Here is a 27,271-nt window from a genome sequence, read left to right as displayed (position 1 = left end):
ACAGATTCAGCAACTCCTTATTCTGTTCCTCGAATATATGAGAAAATAATTGAAGTTACGGAATTTTGTCGTCCTCTTTTAACCTTTCCCACAGGTTATTCTAACTTCTGATGTATCGCAGGTGTGCAAAATATGAATCATCTGCATGGCCATTAAACTACATGTGTTTAATGGGCCAGATTTTATAAGCTTGACTGAATACTTTCCATGAAAAACAAACCAAATGTTTAACCAGTGGTGAGATTATAATTGTATAATGAAATAATTTGTGTCGATGTAAACAGAAAAATAAAAGTTTAGTCAATCAAAATGCATTGAAACATGTACGGAAGTAGTGAAAAGATAAAACTGGATGTTAAAATGTTGGTTAAATCCAACTATGGAGGTAGATTTATGTATATTAGTCAATCAATTAAAAAAATTATCATTTTAATCAAAAATTGTTTACTTTAATCAAAACAAATATTTTAAATCAAAGAAAAAAAGTGTTGAACACTTTTTCTTTGATTTATTTTTTTATTTTTATTTTTGTAAGTTTTCTGACATTTAAAGGTTGTGCCAAAAAAAAGTTATGCAACTATGGATTATGTTATAGGCCACGTGACAAACAGTAAAGCTATTTATGTATTCTTTTTATTTTTTTTACTTATAACATTTTTTTATACAGGTAAATCCCATTAAGACGACGCAGTGGCTATCCGTACGGTATCAATATATCAACAGTCTATCCGTAAGCAGCACCCCTCATTGGCCAGTTTAGGTCACGTGATAGGAACGAGGTCTCATTTGCATGAGAGACCTGTTTTGAACAACATATTAATAATTGAAAACAACATTTACAGTATATTGTGTGGAGAAGTGCGGCCCGCAGGGGGCGACACTCACCGGCCCAGTCCGGTTTGTCTTATCGGCTCCACGGAAGGCCCAACAGTAGCCGTGTGTGGACTGAATGGCGGCCTAATATCACTTCTCCTTAAATAAATCCCTCAAAATATATGTTTAATGAACTTTGTCCTTATTTTTCGGACATTTATTCAATACAAATGCGTTAGTTTTTTCAAGGTTATGTCGAAAGAAGGAGCATTTTGACCTCGGACTGAAGGTAAGCTGCAGGTTGTTAGCATTGTGCTAAGCTAAGTGCAAACAATCTGACTCACCATAAAAACAAAAAACATCAAAATATTGTGTCTTTCATATTACAACCACCAGTTAAGAATATGACTATCTACAGGGATGTCTGTTAATTACTATAATACTAAGGGATGATTTCAGCAATGTTTATAATCATTTTTTTTTTTAAAAATCTCAAATATTTACCCGGTGGCCTGGAAAATACACTAGTTTTTTCTAAGTTTAAATTAAATACATCTTAGTACCTTTAATTTTTGACTTCTAATGAACAACCAACACTCAACAATTCATAATCAAATATTCAAAGAAGGATGTCATGTGAAAATATCTTATAAGATCATAATCTAGGAACAAATTCACTGCTGTTATTAATAATAGTGCAAAATTCTAGGTGAAACCTATACATTTTGTTACCTTATTAAATGGCCCATTTATTGATAAACTTTCGGCCATAGCTTGTAGGAAGTAAGTTAAATTATATTACAAATTACATGTTGACAATCAAAAGGTCATTAATAATCCTCACTGATGTTGAAAACACGTATTTTTGGGCAGTTTCTGTTTTTATTTAGGTTTATATTTACCTTCTCAATATTAACGTACATTATTGGCAACTTGACGTATCAAGAAATCACTTGAATTAGATGGTTCATTTAAAAATCCTGTAAAATCTCTTCAAACAAGTTTTTTTTTTTGTTTTTAAAAATTTTACAGTTACCTGAAGGTAGACCATACACCACTTGTCAAAGTCAAGGCCCGGGGGCCAAATCCGGCCCTTTTGATCATCTAATTTGGCCCGTAGGAGAAAGTCAAAATGACGGAAAAAACATGTATCATTGTGTAAATTACAAAATAGAGGATTTTTGCGGCGCGTCATCAACCCGGAAGTCACCATTTGAGATAAGCAGCAGGTTTACAAATGAGCAAATCCCGAATTCTGAGATGAAATGGTCAACTATTACTGTGTTTTTGGCTGTACTAATCGGTCAGACCATGAAAAACGTGTAGTTTTATAGACTGCCAAAAGTTATAACCAATCAGGAGAACAATGTGTGCGTTTTATAGTCAGTAGTTCTACATCAGGAGAGCACTGACATGAGACTAGCTCACCGTTGTTGCATCAGTTGTTAGTGGTGTATATGCAACCACTGCCGTCCTCATCTCCCTTCTTGCATTTAAATCCGGCTTCAGGTTTGTTCTCCATGGACATTAGAATGCCGAATGAAAGGAAGCAGTGTTCTCTGAGGATTAGCTTTTAGCTTGGTTGCCAGCCCCGCTCCTGCTCCCGATCTCACACAGCTCATCTCCTCCGCTGGCGGACACCGCTGGTACAAGGCTCTGTTGCCTCGCACTCCACTGGATGTAGTCGGCGTAGCAATCTGAGGCTTGAGGTCCAGAGTAGTCGCATCTAACGAACTATAACTGTTTGATTTGCCTAAATCTAAGATTTCCTGATGGTCGTATATTATTTTAGAGAAAGTATGTTGCAGGTTCACTTTGAACTTATTAGAACTGACTGAGTTATCTGCTGTTTTATATCTTTTGCTAACGCGAGCCTCTACAGCTGCAGCCGACCTCCAAACTTCTATAAGATTTAAGGTCTTCCGCTGTGTATGGGCTTGGTGAAATCCAGGTAGTTGACGACATCAGGATACATAATAGATGAAAGACTCTTTGGGTCGTCGTTGATCCAAGACGAGGATTGGTGGTGGATCTGCACCGCCAATAAACCATATTTTTTCCAATTATCGTGCCTTTTCCTACAGACCAAGTCCTTCCCTGTATGCCTTTCCATCTTAAATGCATTTTGAGGAGCTTTGCTGTGATTTATCCATCACAGAGTACACCTCCGTGAGCCTCCAACATGTAGTATCAACAACCGCTTACCTCCACCATGGCTACACATCTGGGTTTCTGCCCAGAAAGTGACGTCGGTGAAAACCTTCTATAATTCTGCTAAATTAATCAACAATTGTTCATAATATCAAGGGAATGTAAGTGAATCTAAGTTTGCATTCACTTAATGCTTGCGTCTTGTACTTTATATGTAATGTATACCTGGAAGTGCTCATCGGGGCACATTAATGTTTTCATCTGTGGCCTGCTTGAGATGGTATGTATGTATGTGGCCCCTGAACTAAAATTACTTTGACACGCCTGCCTTACACTGTGGAAGATTCCAGTACATTTTTTGAGGTGATCTGGATCAATATATTGATACTGGATCTGTTTCAAATATGTAAACTTTTTTTTTTTTTTTAATCCAACGTTCTCATCATTGGTGAAATTTCAAAGATTTATACCTTGGTTTATTATTGACAGATCTTTATGCAATTTGACTCAGTTATGTCAAGTTGGTTCCTGAATTTCTGCATTGAGATTCCTAAACCTTTCCTCTATATCCCTCTCTATGGCAAAGGCTGTCTTACCTGCAGTGAACCATGAATTTTCGATCGTGGGAAGGCTTTCACCAAGCCATGCAGGCCCATATGGGCCGGAATCCCTTCAATGGAGCTAATAACAACAGTACCTTTGGGACCGTTTTAGGATATAATTTTAACAGTCCATATTACATGTACTCTGCTGTGGAATCGTACAGAACGGCTTGGGGTGTTGGGAACACCTCAAATAGTTTTCTTGGCTGCCAAAGCCCTGTATATCCTATCCTGGTTAACTGTGACATGGAACACTTGAGATATGCTTCCCTGGAACCACAACACAGCAGCGGGACAGTGCAAACCCTGCCACAAAGTGAGGACAGTACATACTCCAGATATCCTCCTGTTGAAACACAACACAGCAGCAGGACAGTGCAAACCCTGCCACAAAGTGAGGACAGTACATACTCCAGATATCCTCCTGTTGAACCACAACACAGCAGCAGCAGGACTGTAGAATCCACTGTTTCATCATTCCAACCAACCAGCAACAGTGAGGAGCTGAGATCAGGTTCCTGTAACAGTGAGGACTCCGATAGAGACGGGATAAAGGAGGATTTGGATGCTGAGCTGCTGAGGAAAAAGAACAAGCTCAGAGAAATAGAAGAGCAGATACTGAAACTTAAAGCCACCATTGGGTATGAAGCAACAGACACCGTCATGAACACAGCAGATAGTTTACATCTCAATCCTTCTCTAAGAGTCCGAGTGATGGAGCTTTTACTGCAGAGACATTCTCCTGGCTTCTTCTCAAAGGTGAGCGGCCGTGAATCTCAATGTTTGTTGGTTTGTAGTTGCTTATTGTTAACTGACTGTCTTTTTATCATCATTTCTAGGCTGATAGAATGAGGATAAACCCGTCGAACCCAAGCAAAGAGAGTCGTCATTCTCTGCAGTCCAGAGTGAAGGCTCTGATTGAGCAGAAGAACAAGGATCCCTCTGCTTTACTCGCCTTTAGGAAGGAGGTTTGTTTCATTTGTTTCTGCTACTTATGCTGAATGAACCAGTCTCGTTTTTCCCCCAAAATTATGGAATATTTTTCAGTCATAATTTGTCTACAGTCACATTTTGTGAAATTAATCGTGAGAGAATCGTATCGTGAACCCATTATCGCGAATCGAATCATATTGGGAGTTGAGTGAATCATTACATCCCTAGCTACTAGTGATCAATAGAAGGGTCTTTGTGGCATTTTTATCCACTGACTTTGACCCAGTATTGTTTTTCTTGTAAAACTATTGAAAAAAATAAAATAAATGGAGTTTATATCGCCTGTTGCCATTTTGAGGAAAGATATTGAAACATGAATATTAGTTCATATCACCCAGGCCTAATGTAACCAAAGCAGTAACGTTTTTATCATGTAAAGAATATGATTGTCTAAACTGTGTGAAATGAGGGGTTCAAAACACTGCTTAAAGTAGGATTTTATTAACATGTGTGTTACCTCAAAAACAAATGGGATCGGCAGGTCAGACTTTTTATAAATCGGTGATTGGCCAGAAAACGGGGCACCCCTACTGTAATATTCACTTATATTTGTGCACGCTGCAGAAAAGAGCCGTCAGAATCATTTATAAAGTCGTAGGTAAACTGATGGGGTGTCTTACTTTAAATAGAATAGTACTTAGGAAAATGACTGTATGTTTTGTGTGGGTTTGTGTATACATACATATACAATTTTTCTTATACATGTATACGAAAAATGGAAATTAAACATGTGATGTCAAAAATTATCAAATGCCAAACAAGTACAAATACATAACAGTGCTTTTATTTTGAAGGGACTTTGTTCCATTCGGCCCCACTTCAGACATTAAAGCCCATTCATTTGTTGTGTTTCTTTTTTTGTCAGTTTTTGGTTCACTTAACTCATTGAGTGTTTTTTGTTCATAGTTCACTGTTGATCACAAAAGAGTTGTCGTCTCCCAGGACTACAACATCTCTCCATCGCCACCTCCTCCCAGTAAGAGCCAGGACTACAACGTCTCTCCATCTTCTCCACCTCCCAGTAAGAGCCAGGATTACGTCTCTCCATCTCCATCTCCACCTCCTCCCAGTAAGAGCCAGGATTACGTCTCTCCATCTCCATCTCCACCTCCTCCCAGTAAGAGCCAGGACTATAACGTCTCTCCATCTCCATCTCCACCTCCTCCCAGTAAGAGCCAGGACTACAACGTCTCTCCATCTCCATCTCCTCCACCTCCCAGCAAGAGCCTGGACTACAACGTCTCTCCATCTCCACCTCCTGCCAGTAAGAGCCAGGAATACAACGTCTCTCCATCTCCACCTATTGCCAGTAAGAGCACCAGTCCACCAGCAGAAAGTGAAAGCACCAGCAGCAGAGGTTTTGAACGCTTCCTCAACATTCTCAACAAAGGGGTCGACCTGGACCTGCTCAGTCGGATCGTCACTGATGACACGGTGGAACTTCCGGACGACGATGAAATCCTGAGCGTCCGTCAGCTTGATGTCGAAGATGCCTCACAGACAGATGTTCTTAGTGAGATCCAGCAGGTAGAGAGGGACACGGAGGTGGAGTCACAGAGAGGGGAGCGCCACCTGCATGAGGACGATAGAGAGAGGAGCTCTGGAAGTCGATCCAAGTCTCCCAGCTCAGGAAAGAGGAGAGAGAAGACGGAAGAGGAAGTGAGGAAGGTGGACGAACAACAGCAGCAGCAGCAGCAGCAGCAGCTGCAGAACGTCCTGAGAGCTCTGGGGATGAGCCTGGAGGCGGACGAGCTCAGTCAGCTGAGCGAGCGCACACAGGAGCGTCTGTACGGGAGGAAGACCGAGAGGAGAGCAGAGCCGGAACGCCACACGACACCAGTCCACACGGAATACAGCCGCCCCTCCTCTTCATCATACTCCACATCTTCCAACGCTTCCCGTTCTCGCTTGTGGTCCACCTCTAGAAGATCCAGCCCAAGCCCACAGCAGGGCGGAGACTTGGAGCAGCGTGGCTGTGGTTCTGGTTCTTGGGGTAGAAGCTCTGGACAGTGGTCCAGGAGCAGAAGTATGGACGAACATGAGTGGATGAATGAGAGCGAGGCGGGTGAAGAAGCAGCAAACTACAAGCTTCCCTATTCACACACTCAACCCTACCCCTCCCCCTCCACACATGTGGCTCCATTCTCTGGACAGGGGTCCAGGAGCAGAAGTATGGACGAACATGAGTGGAGGAATGAGAGCGAGGCGGGTGAAGAAGCAGCAAACTACGAGCTTCCCTATTCACACACTCAACCCTACCCCTCCCCCTCTACACATGTGGCTCCGTTCTCTGGACAGTGGTCCAGGAGCAGAACTATGGACGAACATGAGTGGAGGAATGAGAGCGAGGCGGGTGAAGAAGCAGCAAACTATGAGCTTCCCGATTCACACACTCAACCCTACCCCTCCCCCTCCACACATGTGGCTCCGTTCTCTGGACAGGGGTCCAGGAGCAGAACTATGGACGAACATGAGTGGAGGAATGAGAGCGAGGCGGGTGAAGAAGCAGCAAACTACGAGCTTCCCTATTCACACACTCAACCCTACCCCTCCCCCTCCACACATGTGGCTCCGTTCTCTGGACAGTGGTCCAGTAGCAGAAGTATGGACGAACATGAGTGGATGAATGACAGCGAGGCGGGTGAAGAAGCAGCAAACTACGAGCTTCCCTATTCACACACTCAACCCTACCCCTCCCCCTCCACACATGTGGCTCCGTTCTCTGGCTACACTTCATCCCAGTACGACAGCACCACTCATCCTCCTTACTGGTCTGACGGTTTTTTGCCTCCTTTCTCCCAGAGCACTGCTCTCCAGAGGGGTCCGTACGGTCCCCGTTACGCACAAAGCATCAGTTATGAAAGCAACCCCAACCTGGCCGAGAGCGAAGGCCGGAGCTTGTCTGCCTCACACAATCACTGCCTGACGACCATCGGCATGCAGCCGCCGCTGCTGCCGTCGCCGCTGCTGCCGCCGCTTCACCCAAATTTTGTGTTGGCCACTTACCGCAGGTACAAAAAGAGGGGGCGGAAGAAGCGAAGGTGCAACAAGAAGAACCCGGAGGGGCTGATGGGGGTGAATTCGATGAGGCCTGAAATTAAAATACCAAGACAAGAAGAGGAAGGGCAGAAAGAGAAGCCGTACAAGATGGTGATGAATCTGCACACGGAGGTGGAAATCAAAGCCAACCTGGAGGAAAATGTGAGCATCGTTGCTCTGTGACTCAAACTCAGACCAAGTGTTGAGTGAAGTTTCTCAGTGTCATAGAAACTCATGAATATCTGTTGGTTTATTTTCAGCTCGAAGCGTTCAACCAGAAGGCGAAGACCAACAACCACCAGCTGCTGTAGTCCCTCCTCCAGCCATTTACCCCAACTCTCTGATGGACTGAGGTGAGCCATCTATCCATCCATTTATCCATCATCCAACATGCTACCAGTCCGTACTGGGCTGCAGAGAACCAATAAAGAGCTCCACTGTTTGAAGCACTGATTTTATTCATCAGTGACACAAGCTAAGCTTTGCAAAAATCAGCAAAAAAACTTGAGATTCTTGTGAAAAGGAAACAGCTTGGTTCTTCCTTTGATTTTCCTCTTTATTTAGCTTTCTGTAGCTTGTTTTCCCCTCAACTTTTCTTTAATATCAACTATTGCTGCTCGATTATAGAAAAAATTATAATCACGATTATTTTAGGTACAAATGAAATCACAATTATTGGAACGAATAACCAAAAAGTTATTTATTTTTTTGTACAAAACAATGTGAAATATATTCTTTAAACATAAATAATATCATTCAAACACTGAAATCAAGTATGTTCACTTTTGCACAAAATAAAACACTTCTTGCACATGATGCCTTTGCTCTAGGTCTTCATCATCAAACCCAAAGTGTTCTCCTGTAAGACTATTTGACTTGCCTTGCTTGTTTACCAAGTGTTGTTGCTACAGCTATGTTTCAGGACCGCTAGCAACACCTTTCCTTGTGTTGGCCTCACACTGAAAGCGCGTCACCACTGACAGTTAAAACAGAGTTTTTAGTCACGTTTTTTAACATATATAATGGTAAAGTTTATTGTTTACTTACTTCTAAATGAGACAACAAAGTTTCTACACAATATAAGTGATGAGCTGACGTCCTATTCTGCAGCAGCTGTGGGCATGCATGTGAGTGAGACGGAGGGGGGAGGGGGATAAAGGCAGAGCCATCAGGGAAGCTACATTCAAAATCATGCTAGCTTTTGAAAATTGCCTACCCTACCTTTAACTAAAGTAAAGTGAAATAGATGTTGGTCATCACACACAGGCTAAATCAAAGATAACTAAGAAGTGTGTGTGTGTGTGTCTGTCTGTCCTCCCCCCAGGTCGTCTTTGAGGACTTTTCTTTGGACCTGCTCTTGTTTTTGACGCCTCACGAACTTCAGATTAAACTCCAAACTTTCTAACTGGCCACATTTTTCATGTTTCATGTTATTTCTCCTGATGAAGTCAGTCTGCTGCTCTGTGTACATAAGATTTTTTTCTGTGTGTTAATTTCTGTATTTGTTTCTCCTTCTTTAATAAGAAAAATAAAATCACTTTGTTTTGATGTAGTTTGGTAAACACATTTATTAAAACTGAGCCAAAGAAAACCTTTTTGATTAAAGGATTACAAGCCTGCTTCCTTAAAGGGCACCTGTAGTGCAAATGTATATAACAAAAAATATGTTTAATTTATAATAATAGAAAAAATTTGCACGCATTATAAACAATGCAAAAATGTGCACAAACTGATGGACCTGCATGACTAGCGGAGTTGTCCTATTTGTATGAAATTTGCCACATGTATTCTTGACCCCAAGATGAGCAAAAAGTTATATTATGACCACGCCCAAAACCAAACAGTAAGTCGTCTATCTTGGGTTAATGGCGTTTCGTTCTTGCACAAATTAGTCTGAGGGGCTTGACTCGATTTGCTCCAAACTTGACCAGAACACTCAAAACTCACTGAAGATTAAAAATCATTGAAATAATTCTCCAACGGTTTGGTTGTGGCGCAACTGACGCCATTTGGCACGCCATAATGGAAAAATGCATATAACTCTCAAATGCAAAGTTCAAACTGCTTCATGTTTGATACACATGTTACAGTAACTGTCCATAAACAAGACTCAATGTCAAAATTACCCATCATGCCTTGCGTTTTCAGAGGACGCCGCTTTTAGTGGCGTCCGACATAAACAGCTCTAGTGGAAAGACGATGAGTCGTGTTGACTTCAAAATAGTGTTGGATGAATCTTATAAGATGGGAGCAGGTCGTTGATGAAGATAAAAACATTCTGTGATCAGTGGGAGGGGCCTATAATACCACTGGAAAATCCTTCCTTCGCCATCACATTCTAAATGCTGTATCTTGGCTATTTTCACTCAGTGATTCTTTAACTGGTTTTCTCTTTCATACTGGGTTTTTTCAATTACCCATAATAGAAAACCGCTATAACTCTCATATACAAAGTTCAAATGGTCAAATATTTGATACACATGGGTTACCGACGCCGGCCACTCCTTTGGATCCTACGACGCCGCTCGCAGCTTTAATTTTTATTTATTTTGCACAATTAAAAAAAAAAAAAACATACTACAGAAATAGACATACAGTGCAGGAAGTTCAAAGAGCTTAAATATTTATTATTTTTCAAATTAAAACACTACACACAGCTAAACAACTTTCTATACCGTCACTTTCTCAATTAAAATGCAGTATAAAGATATCTGGGCTTGCGCATATTGTCACTTTGTGCACTAATCCTTTAAACAATATGATCAAAAAACTAATTTTAGAGAAAAAAAAAGTCTGGGTTTCACCAGAAATTTGTAACATAAAAATGGGGTCATGTCCCAAAAAGGTTGGGAACCACTGCTTTAAAGTTACACCACCATTGTTTTTTTAGTTTCAATGCACAAATTCTCCATTTTTAAGTTTTAAACTTTTATCTCTTTAATTTGTAAACATGACGAGGCATTTAAAAAGAATTTCATTGGCACCAGGAGCAGATCTTTATTCAATAAACTTTATTTTGAAGTTGGACATGCTTAATGCATGATAAAGACAAAGTTTTTCCTGTATTTTTATGAACCTGAGAACGTGTTTTAAAACAGTAGCACCAGCTAAATGAACTAAAAGGCAATAAATAGTGTGTGATGCTGTCACAGCTCGTCCTTCTCCTCTCCCTGGCAGTAGCAGGCCGCTCTCTGGCTGTTCATGTACGGTCTGCAGCCCAGAGTCCACACGGTGTTGAACAGAGTGTCAGCGACCGTCTCACACGCTGAGGACGGAAGGATTGGGGTCAATTACATTTTTGAATTACAATTACGTCTTCAATTATCCATGTTCAACTACAACTCCATTAAGATGAACATTTTTTCCAATTACAATTACGTCTTCAATTATCCATGTTCACTTACAACTATAAATATACAAATATAATGCTAATGATTTCCTTTTACCAATAGTTGGCGCTATGACTATCAATGATGGTTGGGTTAACCATAACTCAGTGATGATGTCATCAGTTCTACCGCCACAGTGATGATGTCATCACTCCCAGCTGGGGGCAATTACATTCCAAAAGGCCAATTTTCAAGGGGGCACTATTGAGTCATTTTGCCATTCACATGTGCAATTTCCCCAAAATATCAAATTTTTCACCAGTCCTAATATGCGTTCAAATTTTCAACATTTGTATGTGTTTAGGCCCTCAAAAATGCGATAAATTTTTGTAATAATATTAATAATAAAATTGACTTGCATTACAATAGGGTCCTTTGCAGCATTGTTGCTCGGGCCCTAATTATCTGAACTCAATTACAGATACGACCGCAATATATTTTGTCAATAAAGTAAATATCAATCAAATCAGAAATAAAAATCAATTACCAATTGTGCAAATACAATTATAATTGACGACAACCATCATTTGGTCCATTCAAAGACGCCCCATTGACTGACCTTCGACCTTTGACACGAAGCCCAGGCTTTTCTTCAGGTCTGTGCAGATGCTGTGGAGGCACCAGCGAAACTTGGAGTCGCAGCGGTACTTGTTGGAGCCACACGTGTCGTAGCACATGTCCAGCTGGTTGCAGCACTTGGTCATGGCAGGGATTCCCACGTCCATCTGAGGAACCATCAGGAGGGAACGTCAACTCAGAAACACTCAAGACACAGGTTTAAATTCCTATAAACAGATTTAACTAATACCAGTTTAGGCAACATTATATTTGTAATAAAAACCCAAATATCCTGCAGGTATTAATGCTAGAGTGGGAAATAATTGCTATTCCTCTTGATAAAGAAAAAATAACAAAAAAATATGTATTATGTAAAATATGTAAACTGTATATATCACTAAGAAAATGGCATCTTATGTTTATGATAAAAAGGGCAAGAGTCAAAAGAATATGTAAAAATGTTTAACTTTTAATTATCAATATAATATCAATGAAAAATATATATCACTAAAAATGGCATCTTATGCTTATACAAAAAAGGACAAAAATCAAAAGTAATAAAGGATAGAAAATGTAAAAAAAAAAAAGGTAAAAAATATTTTTTACTAACTTTTAATTAACAGTTAAACAATAATTATTATTAATGAAAAATACATATCACTAAAAATGAAATCTTATGCTTAAAAAATCAAAAAGAATAAGGGATAGAAAATGTAAAAAATAAAAATAATTTTTGACAAATTTTTAATCAGCAGTAAAAATAATTAATATTAATGAAAAATATATATGAAAAATACTGTACATAGCACAAAAAATGCCATCTTATGCTTACTTATGCAAAATTCAAAAGAGGAATAAAGAATAGAAAGTGTATGCTTGTTGTTAGGTGTCGTAAACAGGTATGCAGTAGAATATTGTAAATAAAAAGTTTTGCTTTTAAACACATTTCTAATTGTGCGTTGACAGCACTGCAATTAAAAAATCAATCCCCTTCAAAATAAGAGAACTTTTGTGATAGAAAAAAATCCACTAAAACATCTGTCATTATAATCAGCAGCAGCACAATTAAAAACCAGTCACGAGATAACATGTTTACTAGTCAAACCTTAACAGTATTCTGAATATTCCTATTTCATGAAAGATGGAAAAAAAGATGAGGGGACACATTTGAACTGTTTCAAGATGTTTGAGTTGATTTGATGACGGTGGGCATCGGATCACGTCGTTCATTCAGCGCACGGGCACATAGCGCTGCATGAATCAGTGCAGCGCTATGTGTCTGGTTTGTGTTGACTAAAACAACACAAACCACACCTACTTTACATTTCATAGAATGATAATGATGCTGATGCTGATGCTTGATAAACTTTATGAGTGAGAGGCTGAGCAGACACTGACCCCTTCAGGAATGGGAAGACCAAAGAAGTAAGAGCTGCATCCGTCTGGTTCTGGCATCTGGAACCCAGGACGAGGAACAGGATCTTTGCCTGAGAAACAGAGATATGTATGTACAATATATATATATATATATAGATATATATTCACATTTTTTAGGGCTGCTGTTTAAAACGTCTATCTTCCGTAAAACGTGAAGCCTGTGATTTTATTTTTAATTTTCTACACAAACTAAAAACCACTAAAGTGTGCATTTAAAAATAAATTGATAAATGAAACACGCCACTGTGTAAAACAGTGATTTGTACAGGAGTGGATTTGGGCCAGTGGGGGAGAGCAATAATTGTATTTGTCTTTTTTTTTTTATTAGTCCTGTTTTTTTCATTTATATATATTTTTTTCTATTCTATTATTATTTAGGGCAACTATTAACACAACAGGGGAAACAAAAATGTGATTGTTTGTATCTGATCTGAGTGTCACATTATCAACATTCATGTCAGCATTAGAAAAATGACCAATCTAATTATTAATACAAGAAAATTTAGATTTTGTTGTATATTTTTATTTTTTGTGTGTAATTGTGTTATCATTTTGTATATATTCTCTCCTATTTTGTGTCTTTGTTGTAATTTTTTATGTTTTTTGAGTCATTTTGTGTATTTTTGTATGTTATTTTGTGTGTTCTTTGAAGTCATCTGTGTATTTTTATTCTTTTACTTACTTTTTCTGTCATTTTGAGTCATTTGTAGCCATTTTGTGCATGTTTTTATGAAGTTTTTCCTCTGGGGTGGTGAAAATTTGATAATTGTTTAATCACTGTTTTACCAGTGATGTGAATTATGAATTATGAATCGATTTGTGAATTTCCAAAGATTTAATTTTTACATTTTTCAAATCATACTACTAATCAAGCAAGTCCTTCTAATTTGTCTGAGAGGTGTTACTCCACAGAGAAGGCAAGTCATTCAGATGCTGACTGACATTAAATGGAAGATCAATAATAAACAATCATTGAAAATCAAATTGATGATCATTAACAAATCAAAAATTGGTTTGTAATCGAATCAAGACTTTGATAACCGGAATCAAATTAAATTGGAAAAATTAAGCTGATAAACCATGCCTAGTCATTTTGTGTAGTTTTGCTGTCATGTTCTGTATTTTTTTAGTCATTCTGTCTATTTTTCATGGGGTTTTTTTGCAGGTGTTTCTGTCTTCTTACGTGTTTTTCGAGTTATTTTGTGTGTTTCCTTTGTGGGCCACACAAATTTAGACCAAAGGCCACATGTGGCCCCTGGTTTGCTAGTTGCCCATGTGTGAAGTGGGAGATCAAAGCAGAGACAGCAGGGATCTTCGGTTAGAAACTTTACAGCACATTTGATAAATGTATTGTACAGGAAGAAAAACACAATAAACAGACTGTTTCATGCCCTGAATGTTCTCGTGAGGTTTCCACTGGTTTCCTCCCAGTCTGGCCTTTCTCTAACACACTCACCGTATCTGCAGCGGTACTGACACACTCCATCTTTGCCTCCCATGAACTCCAGCATGGAGTCAAAGTAACCGCTCACCGCCTCAAAGCCTCCTCTGAGGGAGTTCATGGCCCATTCCTCGGTCTCGGCCTCTGCCTCGGTCTGGTTGGATGATGGAGGAGGAGGAGGAGGAGGAACTTCTTTGGCCTCCTGGCCTACAGCAGTGTGGACCAGTGAAACCAGTAAAGGAAGGAGAAGAGCCCAGCGAGTCATTGTGCTGTGTGTTTCAGACCCAAACAGGAGCAGAGAGGAGATCCTGAGACTGCGTGCCTGGATGTGACCTTTGATCTGAGCATGTGGAGGAACAAAGTCCCATCTCTATCTCATGGTTCAGAACACGACTGAGCCTATTTATCATCGCTGCTGATTTATCAGCCACAGAGAGACAGTAAACCAGTGATTCATTTATTAAAAACACACACTTTGACCTCAAAGAGATGACATAGACACACCAGAAGGAAATAACATGAACAAATCAAATCAGAAGTGAAGGCAAAAAAAAGCAAAAACATGATTATCTGATCAACACAGGCAAAAAACATTTAAAAAGTCAAGTAAAACATCCAAAATAAGAAAATATGCATTAATACAATACAAAAGAAAACATGCAAAAACAACTTTTTAGTTTAATAGTTTAATATAAATTTATAAAATGCATTGGATTTTATATAGTGCCTTATCATACACACTCAAAGCGCTTTACATTGATGTTTCACTCCACACTTAGTGGTGGTAAGCTACTATTGTAGCCACAGCTGCCCTGGGGTAGACTGACAGAAGCAATGCTGCAATAGCGTGCCATCGGTGTCTCTGACCACCACCAACACTCACTCACACTACATTCATACTAGGCAATGTGCGGGTAAAGTGCCTTGCCCAAGGACACAATGACAATGACATGGCTAGATTCAAACCCCCAACCCTTCAGTCATTGGACGAACCACTCAACAAAGATTGTTACAAAATCTCAGCACCTGCCAATAAAATACAAGATCTTTACAATAATAAATATCATATTTTCACATTGACCTTTGTACAATAAACACTCCATCTGGTATTTATCATTGCTGGTAGAAGAATATTAGTTTAAATCAGTTTTCTGGGGGGAATCAAAATCCTGCATATCTGTAAATAAGGTATTGGACGGTATCTGCAAAATAATAAATATATGCATGATTTTTTTCCCTTCACTTTAATAATCTCTCACTTTCTTTATTTAATTAACAGACTTTAATTTCATTTCAAAAGTTTTCCTTGCTAGTGATTCTGCTTTTTCACTAATAATAGTTTATTTGAACTTCTGTGACACATTAATTTTCCCCTGCGATAATTTAAGTATATTCTGATCTACAAATTAGATCTAGTCCACATCATAAAAGGAAAAAAGTGATGTATTATTAATAGTAATGGACTGATATATATTGTATGTGTACGTGGGTTGATATGTATATATATATAAATATCTATATTATTTTGACTGCGCTGCTGTAATGCTGTAATTTCCTGCAAGGAATAATACAATATATTCTATATTCTGTATTCTGCTATTATCATTATTATTATTATTATTATTATTATTAGGGGCTGGGCAACCTAAATCCTGCATGTTTTCTTTCTTTTCTTTTTTCTTTCTTCTTCTTCCAAATAAATCCTACTTTTCCGCAACTTTCACAAAAATGCAGCCCTACACTGAAGAAACTTCTGTACATTTAAACTAGGGATGCGCCGATTCAACTCTTTCACTTCCAATATTCCATATACCAATATTGCAGCTTTGAGTATTGGTCGATACCAATATTGAACTGATACAATATCAACACGAATGATACATACTTTTATGACTTATTTTGTAGTGTGGAATGTTAGAAAAGGCTTGATCAAGTGATGTTACTTCAACAGAGAACAATAGTCAACAATTCATGTTCACTTCAGTTAATTTTTACTGTCAGTATATGATGGGAACTACTGAGGGCGTGGACAAAAACTACAAAAACTTATCGGAGCACTTATATCGGATATTTGAGATGCAGTCCAATAAAATCCGACATTTGTTTTCTGGCTGATATTGGACCGATTCCCGATGACAATATCGGATCGGGACACCCCTAATTTAAACTTATTAAAAATTCTTATGTCTATCATTCTATTATTTTTTTTTTCATAAAATGTAAAACATATTAAATCTGTCTCCTCCCACAATTTTTGCTCAATTGATACCAAACTTGCTACAGCTCATCTTCACTGTCCAACACAAACCATTCACACAGATTTTAGATTTTTCTAAAATTTTGCCTTCAGTATCAACATGTTTGATCATTAACGGTTTGGTAACATAACTTATGCTTGCAAATTATTGATATATTTCCCATGTTTATTTAAAAACAATGACAAAATGTTGGAGTCATTGAAGGTAATGTGAGGAAAATATCAGAATTGCAACCCAAAAACTGATTTTTTTTTTACATTAGCTTTAACATTATTATTATTATTATTATTATTATTATTATTATTATTATTATTATTCACAGTGCACCAGTTTGTGTACAACCCCTCCTCATCGAATGATTGGTTCAGTCCGGCTGTGACGCTTTTAACAAACACGGAAGTGAAGATCGTCAGCGTGACGGAGACCCAGAAAGTCAGGGGATAGTGACGTTAATCCTCTAATTTACACCGGTTTTTCTTTCTGTTTGGGGTTTTTTTTTCCTATGTGGAAGTTTTAGGGTTTGTTTATATAATTGGAGCAGGGGAAGTGCTGAAATGGCGTTTGTAAACCTGTTTACGAGTCTTAGCAGCCCTAAAGAAGACAGTGGGCGCCACGCGCAGCCCGCCTTCACACACCGGTACGTGATGATGATGATGATGATGATGATGATGATCTGTGTTGTTAATTTGTTAATGATGTCAAACTGATAGGATGCTCAATCACATTTTTACTGTATTTGTCTCTGCAACACTTCCGTGTCTGTTATGGCTCGGATAATAAATCCTAAAATGAGTGATAAATTATATTGAATGTTTATCTAATTTAGGAAAACTTAACGTAGCTTTATTTTCCTGTTTTATTCCAGTGTGGGTGTGGCCATGCATGCATAATATTGTAAGGATGTTTAATGTGCGTGTACGTTTCTGCGTGTATAAATAATCAAATAGTGTTTATAGGCTCTGTTTTTACAAACATGTAATTCCCTTTAGTAAATAATTTAACTATATTATTTAACTGTTTTTTTCTTTCATTTTCTCTTTAGTTAAAAATGCATTAAACTTTAGTAGTTGTAAATCTTGTGCTTGAGTGGATATGAATTATAATTAGATTAAACATGGATAAGATGCAGGTAGACTTATTATAAATTATGAATTGAACACTTCAAATGATTCTTCCTAGTGTCACAGAAATCAGGAAATTGTAACGTAGCAGTGTTGGCATTTCTACCCATGAATCTGTTGTGATATGTTTTAGCTGAACCTAAAATGGTAAAAACACAATTAAAATATTCCAGTTTATTCTAAGTAAAGGTTTGATCCTCATGTTGACGCTGAAACCTACCAACATTTGTCACGCCGCTACGCCCTCTCAGAGTTTAATTCCTTCATTCAAGTATAAAGATCTTCAGCTCTTTACTAATTGTGTTAATTTGATTTTATTTTATAGGAATTTCACTGATTATAGTCCCAGAGGTGGATTCAGGAAGAGGAAAACCAACAAAGGGCAACCTGGGTCTCCTTGGAAGGTAAATTCACCCTTAAATATATACTCTTAAGGCTTGATTTACTAATATACCAAATAAAGAGTGCTTAATTCTGTGTGACCTGTGCATGCAGATAGATTAACACATGCTGTTTGTTTGTCTGTTGTGGGCGATTTACTAAGATTGCACAGCTAGGCACAAAAGTAGTGGATACACGCTATTTAAATTAGTGGTTATTAATAGGGAGAGAAATTTCTTCCACGTCTTTGAAGTGTGATTGATCATGGTACCATGATCATTGATCCAGATAACTGATGCAATATCTGGAAAAGATGAGATTTGGCTCTTGGCGGAGGTTTGCACTATTTGCACACTATTTTTTTCTACTGTTTTTATATTTAGAATTTTATATTTAGATATTTATAGTTTAACTCTTTGATTTACTCTGATTTTATAGTTTTTTTTATGTTGTATTTAATTAAAAAAAAACCAAAAAAAAAAACCTTTTAACATCTTGTTTCAACCAAGTTTATTTATGTCTCTTATTGTTTGTTGTTGTTTTCTAAATACATTACACTGATGTCACTGCACAATGTCAGCAGGAATGGTTTGGTCAACACAACGAGCAGTCTGACTCTTCTCTGACATTGGATCATAATTGTTTTTCTCTCGACAGAGGCCATGTAACAGAGAGCAGACAAACACGGCTCACGATGCCTCCATGGACAGGAACTCACATCATCCACACGGTGCTGATCGTGGCAACAACTGCTACCACGGTCAAAATCCACAGAGGACAAATGGCTCGAACGGGAACAAGCAACATCAACAACAACAACAAGGAAATAAAAACAACAATAAGAAAAACAACTATCGGGAGGATGTCACAAACAGAGGATGGCACAGCAGGCGTGGAGGCAGAAAAGGTGCCCCAGGACGTAAATACGGCGGGCAGGTGAGAAAGGCTGTAGGAATCCATGAGGTTTATATTCAAGAAGTTAGAAGGAATATGAATCTCAACACAATACACAAACAGACTCCAAAAAAACACAAACATGTCAATACTGTACAAGCACACAAGGCAACAAAAACCACAAAAAGATTTCATTAATACGCCAAAAATGACTCAAACACGCAAAATGCTAACAAAATGACAGAAAAATACACAAAATAACAAGAACATGCCAAATTATAAGGAAAACACACACAATGATGGAAAAACAACATAAACCCACACTAAAAGACAACAAAGACCAAACCCTTTGTTCTTTCCCGTATTATTGCTCAGATCGGTCATTATTCTAAATGCTGACATGAATGTTGATAATGTGGCCCCTCGGACATTTTTGTGGCCCCGTTGTGATGTTCATCTCTGTATAAAGCTTTGTTTTAGGCCACGCCTACCAGGGTTCTGGTCAATTACATTTTTTGATTACAATTGCGTCTTTAATTATCCATGTTCAATTATGATTACGTGACCAGCATTTTTTCCAATTACAATTATTTTTCCCTTGCAAGTCAATTACAATTACGTTCTCAATTTCTAAAGTTAGAATTCAATTACTGAGCCTTTAATAAATATCCCCATTAACCATAACATTCCTCTTGTGTTAGCTTTCTGTTAGCATCTCTTATGATGACAAGGTGTCAGTTTTGACCCATGTCTTAAATCAGCTGTAAAATACACTAAAAATATGATTTATTATCTAATTATTTTTCATCTCTTGGTTGCTTTGTTCGGCTTCCTTATCAATGAAAATATTGGTATTAATATTTTTGGTGAAACACATTATTATAATTGTTAACTACGCATGTGTAAGCCATAGAACTGTAACATGGTTCCCCAGTTTTGTGTTCAATTACCGGTAAATTGTAATTGACTGTTATTATAGAATTTCCATGACGATTACAATTACAAAATCAATCATCGTAACTACATTACAAGTCAATTACAACGGCAACATTTTTTACAATTATAATGACATAATTGTGATTAATTATGGATGACATGATTACAATTACAATTTACCCTGACTCCTACACATGTTCATCTTTCCTCTCAGGATGTTCGTACAAAGACTATGAGAATGGACCCAAAGTTCAAGGAGCAGAATGTGGTAGAGCTGGATGGACGCATGCTGTGTCGGCATTTCTTTTTAGGAGCTTGCATCAAGGTTAGGAACCGTCACCTCCATATCAAACGTCTGACGTTGTTGTGTCTCATTACTGCCTTATGTCTTTCCTTTACGAAGGGAGACCAGTGCCAACTGGAGCACATTCAAGGCTACAATGGCCTCATCAAGGAATGCTGCAAGTTCTACGTGCAGGGCCAATGCAGCCGAGGCCAGAGCTGTCCGTTTATGCACAATATCCTTCATCATGACCTTATAGCTCTACAGGGCTCCACATAACATGTTCCTCTGTAGATGTTTCCTTCACACAGAAGTACAGTCTGTTCCCTGCAAGTTTTTCCACCGGCGAAATAATTGTTCTCAAGGTGCAAACTGCCGATTTTCCCATGAGCCTCTTGACGAGGTCACAGGGCGAGTGTTGGAGATGGTGAGTGGAACTTTTGGCCCGAGGATTTCTGTGGATATAAATGTGCCGCCACAATTTACTTGAAGTATTATACATAAAGGCTGACATTACACTGTCATTATTGATGTGACACCTGTCATTAACATGAATAAGGTGTCATGAAGGCTGTCTTTAAGTGTCATTTGTTACCCTCACCCTAACCCTACTAGATCCCTCCACCGAACCCAAAAAATGCCAACATAGCTCCAAAGGTGTCATAATTTAGCGAACAACATGGTAACTAAACCCCAAAACCATTTTTTTCTGCTGAATACAAATGTATTGCTGTAGTGCTGTTGATTGATCCTGGTCCAACTCAACAATTTAGTGAAAGTATTTCTATTTGGTGTATTTTGTTGTAAAATGTCAGTGACTGCCCTCTATGAGTTGAAACCAGGCTATTACAATACACAGTAGATTTTTGCTATTGGCTGAGAACAAGATCATGTGATGTTTTGGGACCATCTTGCATCACAAACAAGCACTGTTAGCCCCACCCCTTTTAGAAAACTATCACTTGTGGCTGTGGGCTCTACAATCTGTGACGAGTAGACTGGATTGAGAAAAGAGTAAATAGAGAGGTATATTGAGTCATGAGTTGCTACTTAACGTACCATAGATTGTTCATTGGAGATTTTATAGTATGGATTGGGCGTGTTTTAATGGCTTGAGGAGAATCTGTGTGTCATTCGTTCATTCGTTTTTTATTATATAACAAAAAAATGAAAAAAACACTAATTATTTGATATTTGTTTCCAAAACCAAAATGAAAAAAGGAAAACGCCTTGTTTTTCAAATTCAAGCTCTTTTGCTTCGGAAAACAAACACCTTTATTCGTTTTCTCCATTACCAGTTGGCCAAAGAATGTGACCCTGAAGTGTACTCTCATCCGACGCTAACGGCTATACTAACGGCAGTTCGGCATGACAAGATTGCTGCTTCCAACTGTGCATCTGAAACGTGTCCTTTTCACTTTAGCTGGTGTTTTTCATGTTTTTGTTGCATAATGAAGAACGAATGATACACGAATTCAGGAGTCCAGCCCATAATCATGGCATTTTTTAAATTTCCCTTCTAGGGGCAGGTCAGGAGTAAGCAAAGTTACTCTTTAATAACAGCCTTCATGACACCTTATTCATTATAATGACAGCGTAGTGTCAGCCTTATGTATAAAAATTCAAGTAAAGTGTTACCAAATGTGCATCTTAGTGTTAAAGTGTATGTTGCATCTTCTCAATGCAGATGCTGAAACGGGAGAATGACTTCATTGAACTTGCAAAAAAAGCTAAAGAGGAGGCATCAGGACTGCCAGCGAAGCCGATGGCGTCTGACAGCAACAGCACTGGCGTACAGCCGACCACTGATGTGGTGACAACACTGCCTCTCAGGTGTGAACCAATCAGGGCCGTGTGGCTAGATCAGAAAGATCAGGGAAAAAACTGTGTTTCATGGCTGTTCATGGAGGGAATTAAATGAAGGGAAGCAGATCAGAGCAGCCAGAACTTCTAAAAAAAGTGTATATGTTTATTTTTCAGGCCTAATTTCTACAACAGCGCCGAGAAGGAAATGCCTCCAGAAGAAGTCCCACCATCGAATGATGATATTCCCAGTTCTCCATCAACCCAAACCAACCACCAGCCGGAGCCCGTATGCTACTCTGTACAAGCTGTGCTTGGACCATCGCTCTCAAAACCATTTACTGGTTTTCAGACAAATTTTGGAGCTCAAGAATCCACCTCACCATCAGCTAATTTTTCTTTACATAAAAATGAAGTTCCCTACTCAGTTGAGGCAATGTTCGGATCTTGTAAAACAGAGTCAATGGCTATTGGCCAAAAAACTGCCTCTCCAAAATGGAAAACAAAATGTTACTACCCCAGAGCAGATCCTATAGGAAACATAAAAAGCTCCCAGAGTCCACAAGTGCACAAGGAGGAGGGTTCATTAAACAACAATAAAGAAAGTTTAAGTGATTCCCCGAAACGCATGTTTAAAACCCTACCATCCTTGCAAGAGTTTACTAAGCGCTCCACTCATGATCTTGGGGCCGCTGGAGTTTCTGAGAAATCTCCAAAGTCTTTGAAAACTACTCAAAGTTCTTCTTGTGAAGAGATGCGTCTGCCTCTTGGTCCAGAGGCAAAAAAGTGTGAGTCATCTGATATTAAGGTGCATGTAAAGGAAAGTCAGTATCAACCTATAGGTAATGCACACACTGCAAGCTTCAGCAGTTTTCCTTCTAGGACATTTTCTTCTGCTACCTTTTGTGTCCCTTTAACTGAATCTCCCCAAAGCTTACAGGACCAACACAAGAAGGACTCATTGAAGACACTTAAAGAGGGAGTACTTGAATTTGAGAAAACAATGTATAAGACCATACCGTCCCTCCGAGACTCCACAAACAGTGCTGGTCTATCTCAGGTCTTTAGAGATAAGAGACATCAAGAGTACTTGAAAACTGCTCCGGAATCTTCATACAAAGCCAAACCAAAGTTGTTGCCTCCTGCGAGCTCACAGAAAATGATCAGCCAACATAAAACTCCTGATTCTGCTTTTAAGACGTTGTCTTTTTCAACCCTTTTTGCAAGACCCATCACCGACACTCTTGCTTGCACACCCCCCCTTGAGACAAAAGGTTCTTACTGCCCCAAATATGACCAGCTTCTTGATGAACTCCCCAAAAGCTCGCAAGATCTGCATGAGGTTGAATCATTAGATCCGGTTAATAATGTACCACTAAACTCCCAGGAAGGAATATTTAGCTGTTTACCGTCTCTACAGGAGAAAAATAGATGTTCATGTCTTTCTAAAGTTTGTGGGGAGCATGAGAGACTAAAAGAGTCCCTCAAAACTGCTGAGAGACCTTTTCACAAGGTCAGCTGTGAGATGCATCTTCCTTTTGTTGCCGCGAAGACGGAGAAAACGGAGTCCTCCTCTACCAAAGCAGACACTAAGGACGGTTCTTTCCACACTACAGATGCCACACAATCTGAAGGCCATGGCAGTCGGGAAGCTTTGGAGTTTCCACACAAGAACTCGTCTATTAGACCTTTTGCAAGACCCATTACTGGCAGTGAGATGTTAACTAATTCAAGAAATTTAGGACAATTTCAAAAGTCGTCACATCTTAAAAGTGATCCTAGAAATGAGGAGGTCTCATTTGACACTGCTGGAAAATGTCAAACACAGGAAAAAGTGTCGAGGTGCCCACTATCGCTCCATGAGTCTAAGACCTTTTCTGATCTTTCGGAGACGTCCAGATGTTCTATGAAACACAATAAGTCAAGATCCCCTGAAACCCAGATGTTTAAATCATCTACCCTTAAAGAAGAAATAAACAAACATTCGTACCAACCTATCAAGACGTCACAGTCCAAAAGCCTTGACAATCAGAAAATTATACATTTTGATTGTAGGGGATCTAGTTTTTCAAGTCTTTTTGCAAGACCAATCACTCACGCTGCCCTGTGTACCCCCCCTACTGAAAAAAATACCAAAAGCCCACAACACCTAAACCAGATGGTCTCATTGGACAGAGATAAAGTATTATGTTCTCCCAGTGATACAACTCCCTTTACCAATCTTTTTGCAAGACCCAGTGCTAGCAGTGTCCCCTTAAACAGAAATTACCTCAAAGAGATTAATGAACCTTTTCAAAGCTCAGCACACCAAGACAAGAAGTTCTTATTAGACACAGATAAAGAGGGCGTACTTGTCACCAAGGTAAATCCATTTCGGAGCCTACCTTCTCTCCCAGAGACCAAGTCCTGTTCCAATCTTCCCCAGGTCTCTCGCCTTAATGAAAAACATCAAGAGTGTTTGAAATCAGGTCCAAGAAATCCTCACAAGGTAAGCCATAAGGTCTTGCCTCAATCTGTTTCAGGGAGCGAAATAAGTAAATCCTTTAAAACCAAAATAAATGTGAAGGAAGAATCTCACCAACATACAGGTTTGACACAGTCTAAAGGCCAAAGAAGTCCAAAAACTCAAGATTGTCTGGATACAAATAATTTATTTACCAGCCTTTTTGTCATACCTAACACTGATAGTTTGATACCATGTTCTCCTCACCCTCAAGGTGACAATATCTCTTTGAAGTCTCAAAATCTAAGAGAAGAGGATAATCCTGTTGTTCAAACTTTGAACAATAAGATTGGGAACTTACCATCTCTCCAAGAGACAAAACCACTGTCTGGTCTTCCTCAGTCCTCTGGAGATCATAGGAGACTCAATGAGACTTTGACAAGTTCTCAAAGATCTTCTTGCGAAGTACAACCAGAGTTGTCTCATCCCTCTGAAGATTCAGAGAAATCTGAATCCTTAAACACTGAAGCAGAAATAAAGGAAAGTTCCTTCCAGATTAAGGACACAACAACAAGGCCAAATGTCCTGAGTAGTCTGCAGTCTTCTTCCAAACGTTCTGAACCACGTCGTCTTGATACTACTTTTTCTAGCCTTTTTGTTGGAGCCTTGGCTGATGGTGTGACATCTAATGCAGCTCAACCCCATGTCAGTGTTGAATTGGAACAGCTCAACGGAAATGAAGAACTTTTACCTCCATCTGGAAATTCTGACTGTAATCTGACTGAAGAACCTCTAATGAGCTCAAACCACCATAATCGGAATGCTCTGCCCAGAGTCTCACCCTCCAGAGGTAAGGCCCTTATGTTATACAGTCATCACAAATGTTTCCTCATAATTTTTAGTGTATATTTTTCTGCAGATCGATCATGTAAAGAACAGAAATTTTGACAATATTACATTAGTGAGCTTAACCAGCAGTGATATAGAACAAGTCAAAATGTTCCTAGCTTAAGAGTTCCGGAACTCAATAACTTCTAGATACATTCAGGAAGGCAAGGCTTGTCCAAATGTTGTATTATATATTATTGATCGTTGTACTGCATCTGAGTGTGTAGTTCTTATGTTTATCTTTAGTATGTTTAAATAATGTACAACGTTCCTGCCATAAGGAAGTATCATGGACTTTAAAAGACATAGACGGTTAAATAGAAGACCAAGAGTAATGTCTTTGAGTCTGCTGTGTTTTATCATCAATGCAAAATACCTCAAGCAGCCTAAACCTGCCCAACCTTCAATATTGCCAACAGTCCTGTTGTTGCTGTAAGGTTAACGGGGCTCAGTGGACATCTAATGGCATTTTCTGTTTGCAGGTTCACTTCTGAAAACCCTTTTTCTGAACCTGGGCCCTTTTCAAGTGGATGGAAACCAGTGAAACCAACTGGCCATTAGTTCTCTTGTACCTCTGAAGTTACATTAGTAACACATTTAATTGACAATTACTTTTATCTCTATTTTATGTTAATCTTAAAGCTGCTGGGGACGATATTTAATATATTTGTTTTTAAAACACAGATAGACATAGTGCAGGCCTTATCAATCAATAAATTAATGGGATTTCTTCTGAAACTCGGAATTTACTCACAATTAAAAATGTATTGACTCCATCATAAACATTAGGGTTGCTGAAAAATGGTCACGTGACTTGAACTTTGCAATGGTTTCATGCACTGTATTGTGGGATTTGAGGTCCCATAATAGAATATAAACACAACAACGGAGCGGAAATGTTTCTTCAAGATGTTTGTACTTCATTCCTATCGAGATGTCTTGTTTCTTCGCCAAACAAGGAAGCAGTGATTCGATTGATGTAATTTCTGTTCAAATTTGTTTATGTTGATATGACGTTTCATTGGAAGCCAAATGTTATCTCATCAACTTTCAATCTGTGAAACGTCCAGAAATGCCACTTTGGGTCAGACAGGGCGACTTTTGGATGAAAAACAGGTATACCTTAAATCCTTTTATTTATCGTCCCCCACCAGCTTTTAACTTTATCTCGCTTTTGCCTTATTGTTTTCTCATCTTTATCTCTGTTCTGTCTTTTTTATACTTTTGCCTAATTGTTCAATGTCATCTTTACTTTGTCTGTCTTGTTTTAATCTTTTCCTTATCTCAATGTTTCTAATCTTTGTAGCATTTCTTATCTTTCCCATCTTTGTCTTATCTTTATATCACATTCATCTGGTTTTTATCTACAATTTGGCTTTTTTTTTTTTTTTTAATGCATGCATCTCCTTTCTATCTTGTTTTTTTTTTTATTTTAGTGTCTTAACCTCTGTCTTTGTCGAGGTACAGCTAAAGAGCAGAAATGATGATTGACAACTGAAGAAACCTTAAGGTAAACATAAAATGTATTTGTTTAAACATTGAATATATACACAACAGCCACCTTATTAGGTACATCTCATTACAGTCCTATGTTTGACTCTTTCTTACTTCCTTCACAGCACTTTATTACATCGTGTCAAGAATCCAGATAATTCCTTCTATTCCACACTAGTTCAGAATAGTATGTGTTTATTAGACTCAATACTCACTATTGATTATGTGTCCTGTGCAGGACTTGTGCACACAAAAAAACATGTGCTACTGTCATGCACAAATATCTCATTTTTTTAATAAACATATTGAAACATGCAGCATTTTCAGCTTTTTTCTTTTCTTTTAAA

General features: G+C 38.6%; 3 protein-coding genes across 5 annotated transcripts; 2 read left to right on the top strand and 1 right to left on the bottom strand.

The window, feature by feature from the left end:
* Positions 1-828: 828 nt before the first annotated feature.
* Positions 829-9,150, top strand: LOC114465610 (flocculation protein FLO11-like). Of its 2 annotated transcripts, XM_028450750.1 has the most exons (7): positions 829-1,102; positions 3,551-4,325; positions 4,406-4,534; positions 5,466-7,122; positions 7,267-7,760; positions 7,859-7,951; positions 8,923-9,150. In XM_028450750.1, the coding sequence occupies exons 2-6, from the start codon at positions 3,573-3,575 to the stop codon at positions 7,907-7,909; spliced, it is 3,084 nt and encodes a 1,027-aa protein (XP_028306551.1). In that variant the 5' UTR covers positions 829-1,102; positions 3,551-3,572; the 3' UTR covers positions 7,910-7,951; positions 8,923-9,150. The 2 variants fall into 2 exon arrangements, with proteins under 2 accessions (XP_028306551.1, XP_028306544.1); XM_028450743.1 differs by having other exon boundaries at positions 831-1,102; positions 5,466-7,760.
* Positions 9,151-10,592: 1,442 nt separating this feature from the next.
* Positions 10,593-14,826, bottom strand: LOC114464787 (group XIIB secretory phospholipase A2-like protein). The gene is made up of 4 exons (XM_028449347.1): positions 14,439-14,826; positions 12,944-13,032; positions 11,547-11,712; positions 10,593-10,863 (listed from the first exon to the last, which is right to left on the bottom strand). The coding sequence occupies exons 1-4, from the start codon at positions 14,686-14,688 to the stop codon at positions 10,745-10,747; spliced, it is 624 nt and encodes a 207-aa protein (XP_028305148.1). The 5' UTR covers positions 14,689-14,826; the 3' UTR covers positions 10,593-10,744.
* Positions 14,827-17,077: 2,251 nt separating this feature from the next.
* On the top strand, positions 17,078-27,239 carry LOC114464381 (uncharacterized). 2 transcript variants are annotated; one of them, XR_003674192.1, is made up of 10 exons: positions 17,078-17,318; positions 18,128-18,206; positions 18,841-19,119; positions 20,228-20,338; positions 20,417-20,531; positions 20,614-20,723; positions 21,984-22,129; positions 22,277-25,392; positions 25,913-26,940; positions 27,050-27,239. XR_003674192.1 is itself a non-coding variant. In XM_028448501.1 (9 exons), the coding sequence occupies exons 1-9, from the start codon at positions 17,236-17,238 to the stop codon at positions 25,972-25,974; spliced, it is 4,101 nt and encodes a 1,366-aa protein (XP_028304302.1). In that variant the 5' UTR covers positions 17,078-17,235; the 3' UTR covers positions 25,975-27,239. The 2 variants fall into 2 exon arrangements, 1 of the variants encoding a protein (XP_028304302.1); XM_028448501.1 differs by having other exon boundaries at positions 25,913-27,239.
* The last annotated feature ends 32 nt before the right edge of the window (positions 27,240-27,271 follow it).

This window comes from Gouania willdenowi, chromosome 1, assembly GCF_900634775.1.
Source record: "Gouania willdenowi chromosome 1, fGouWil2.1, whole genome shotgun sequence".
Taxonomy (NCBI): domain Eukaryota; kingdom Metazoa; phylum Chordata; class Actinopteri; order Blenniiformes; family Gobiesocidae; genus Gouania; species Gouania willdenowi.
Note: the sequence above shows the minus strand (reverse complement) of the source record. Positions and strands in the feature narration are given on the sequence as shown.

Excerpts from the sequence above, each read along its gene's own strand:
- LOC114465610 (XM_028450743.1), top strand. The coding sequence starts at position 3,573 with ATGAATTTTCGATCGTGGGAAGGCTTTCACCAAGCCATGCAGGCCCAT. Across the intron at positions 4,326-4,405 it reads CTCCTGGCTTCTTCTCAAAG|GCTGATAGAATGAGGATAAA; the intron begins GTGAGCGGCCGT and ends CATCATTTCTAG. Across the intron at positions 4,535-5,465 it reads TACTCGCCTTTAGGAAGGAG|TTCACTGTTGATCACAAAAG; the intron begins GTTTGTTTCATT and ends TTTTGTTCATAG.
- LOC114464787 (XM_028449347.1), bottom strand. The coding sequence starts at position 14,688 with ATGACTCGCTGGGCTCTTCTCCTTCCTTTACTGGTTTCACTGGTCCAC. Across the intron at positions 13,033-14,438 it reads TCAGTACCGCTGCAGATACG|GCAAAGATCCTGTTCCTCGT; the intron begins GTGAGTGTGTTA and ends TCTGTTTCTCAG. Across the intron at positions 10,864-11,546 it reads CTTCGTGTCAAAGGTCGAAG|CGTGTGAGACGGTCGCTGAC; the intron begins GTCAGTCAATGG and ends TTCCGTCCTCAG.
- LOC114464381 (XM_028448501.1), top strand. The coding sequence starts at position 17,236 with ATGGCGTTTGTAAACCTGTTTACGAGTCTTAGCAGCCCTAAAGAAGAC. Across the intron at positions 20,339-20,416 it reads TTTTAGGAGCTTGCATCAAG|GGAGACCAGTGCCAACTGGA; the intron begins GTTAGGAACCGT and ends TCCTTTACGAAG. Across the intron at positions 22,130-22,276 it reads GTGACAACACTGCCTCTCAG|GCCTAATTTCTACAACAGCG; the intron begins GTGTGAACCAAT and ends TTTATTTTTCAG.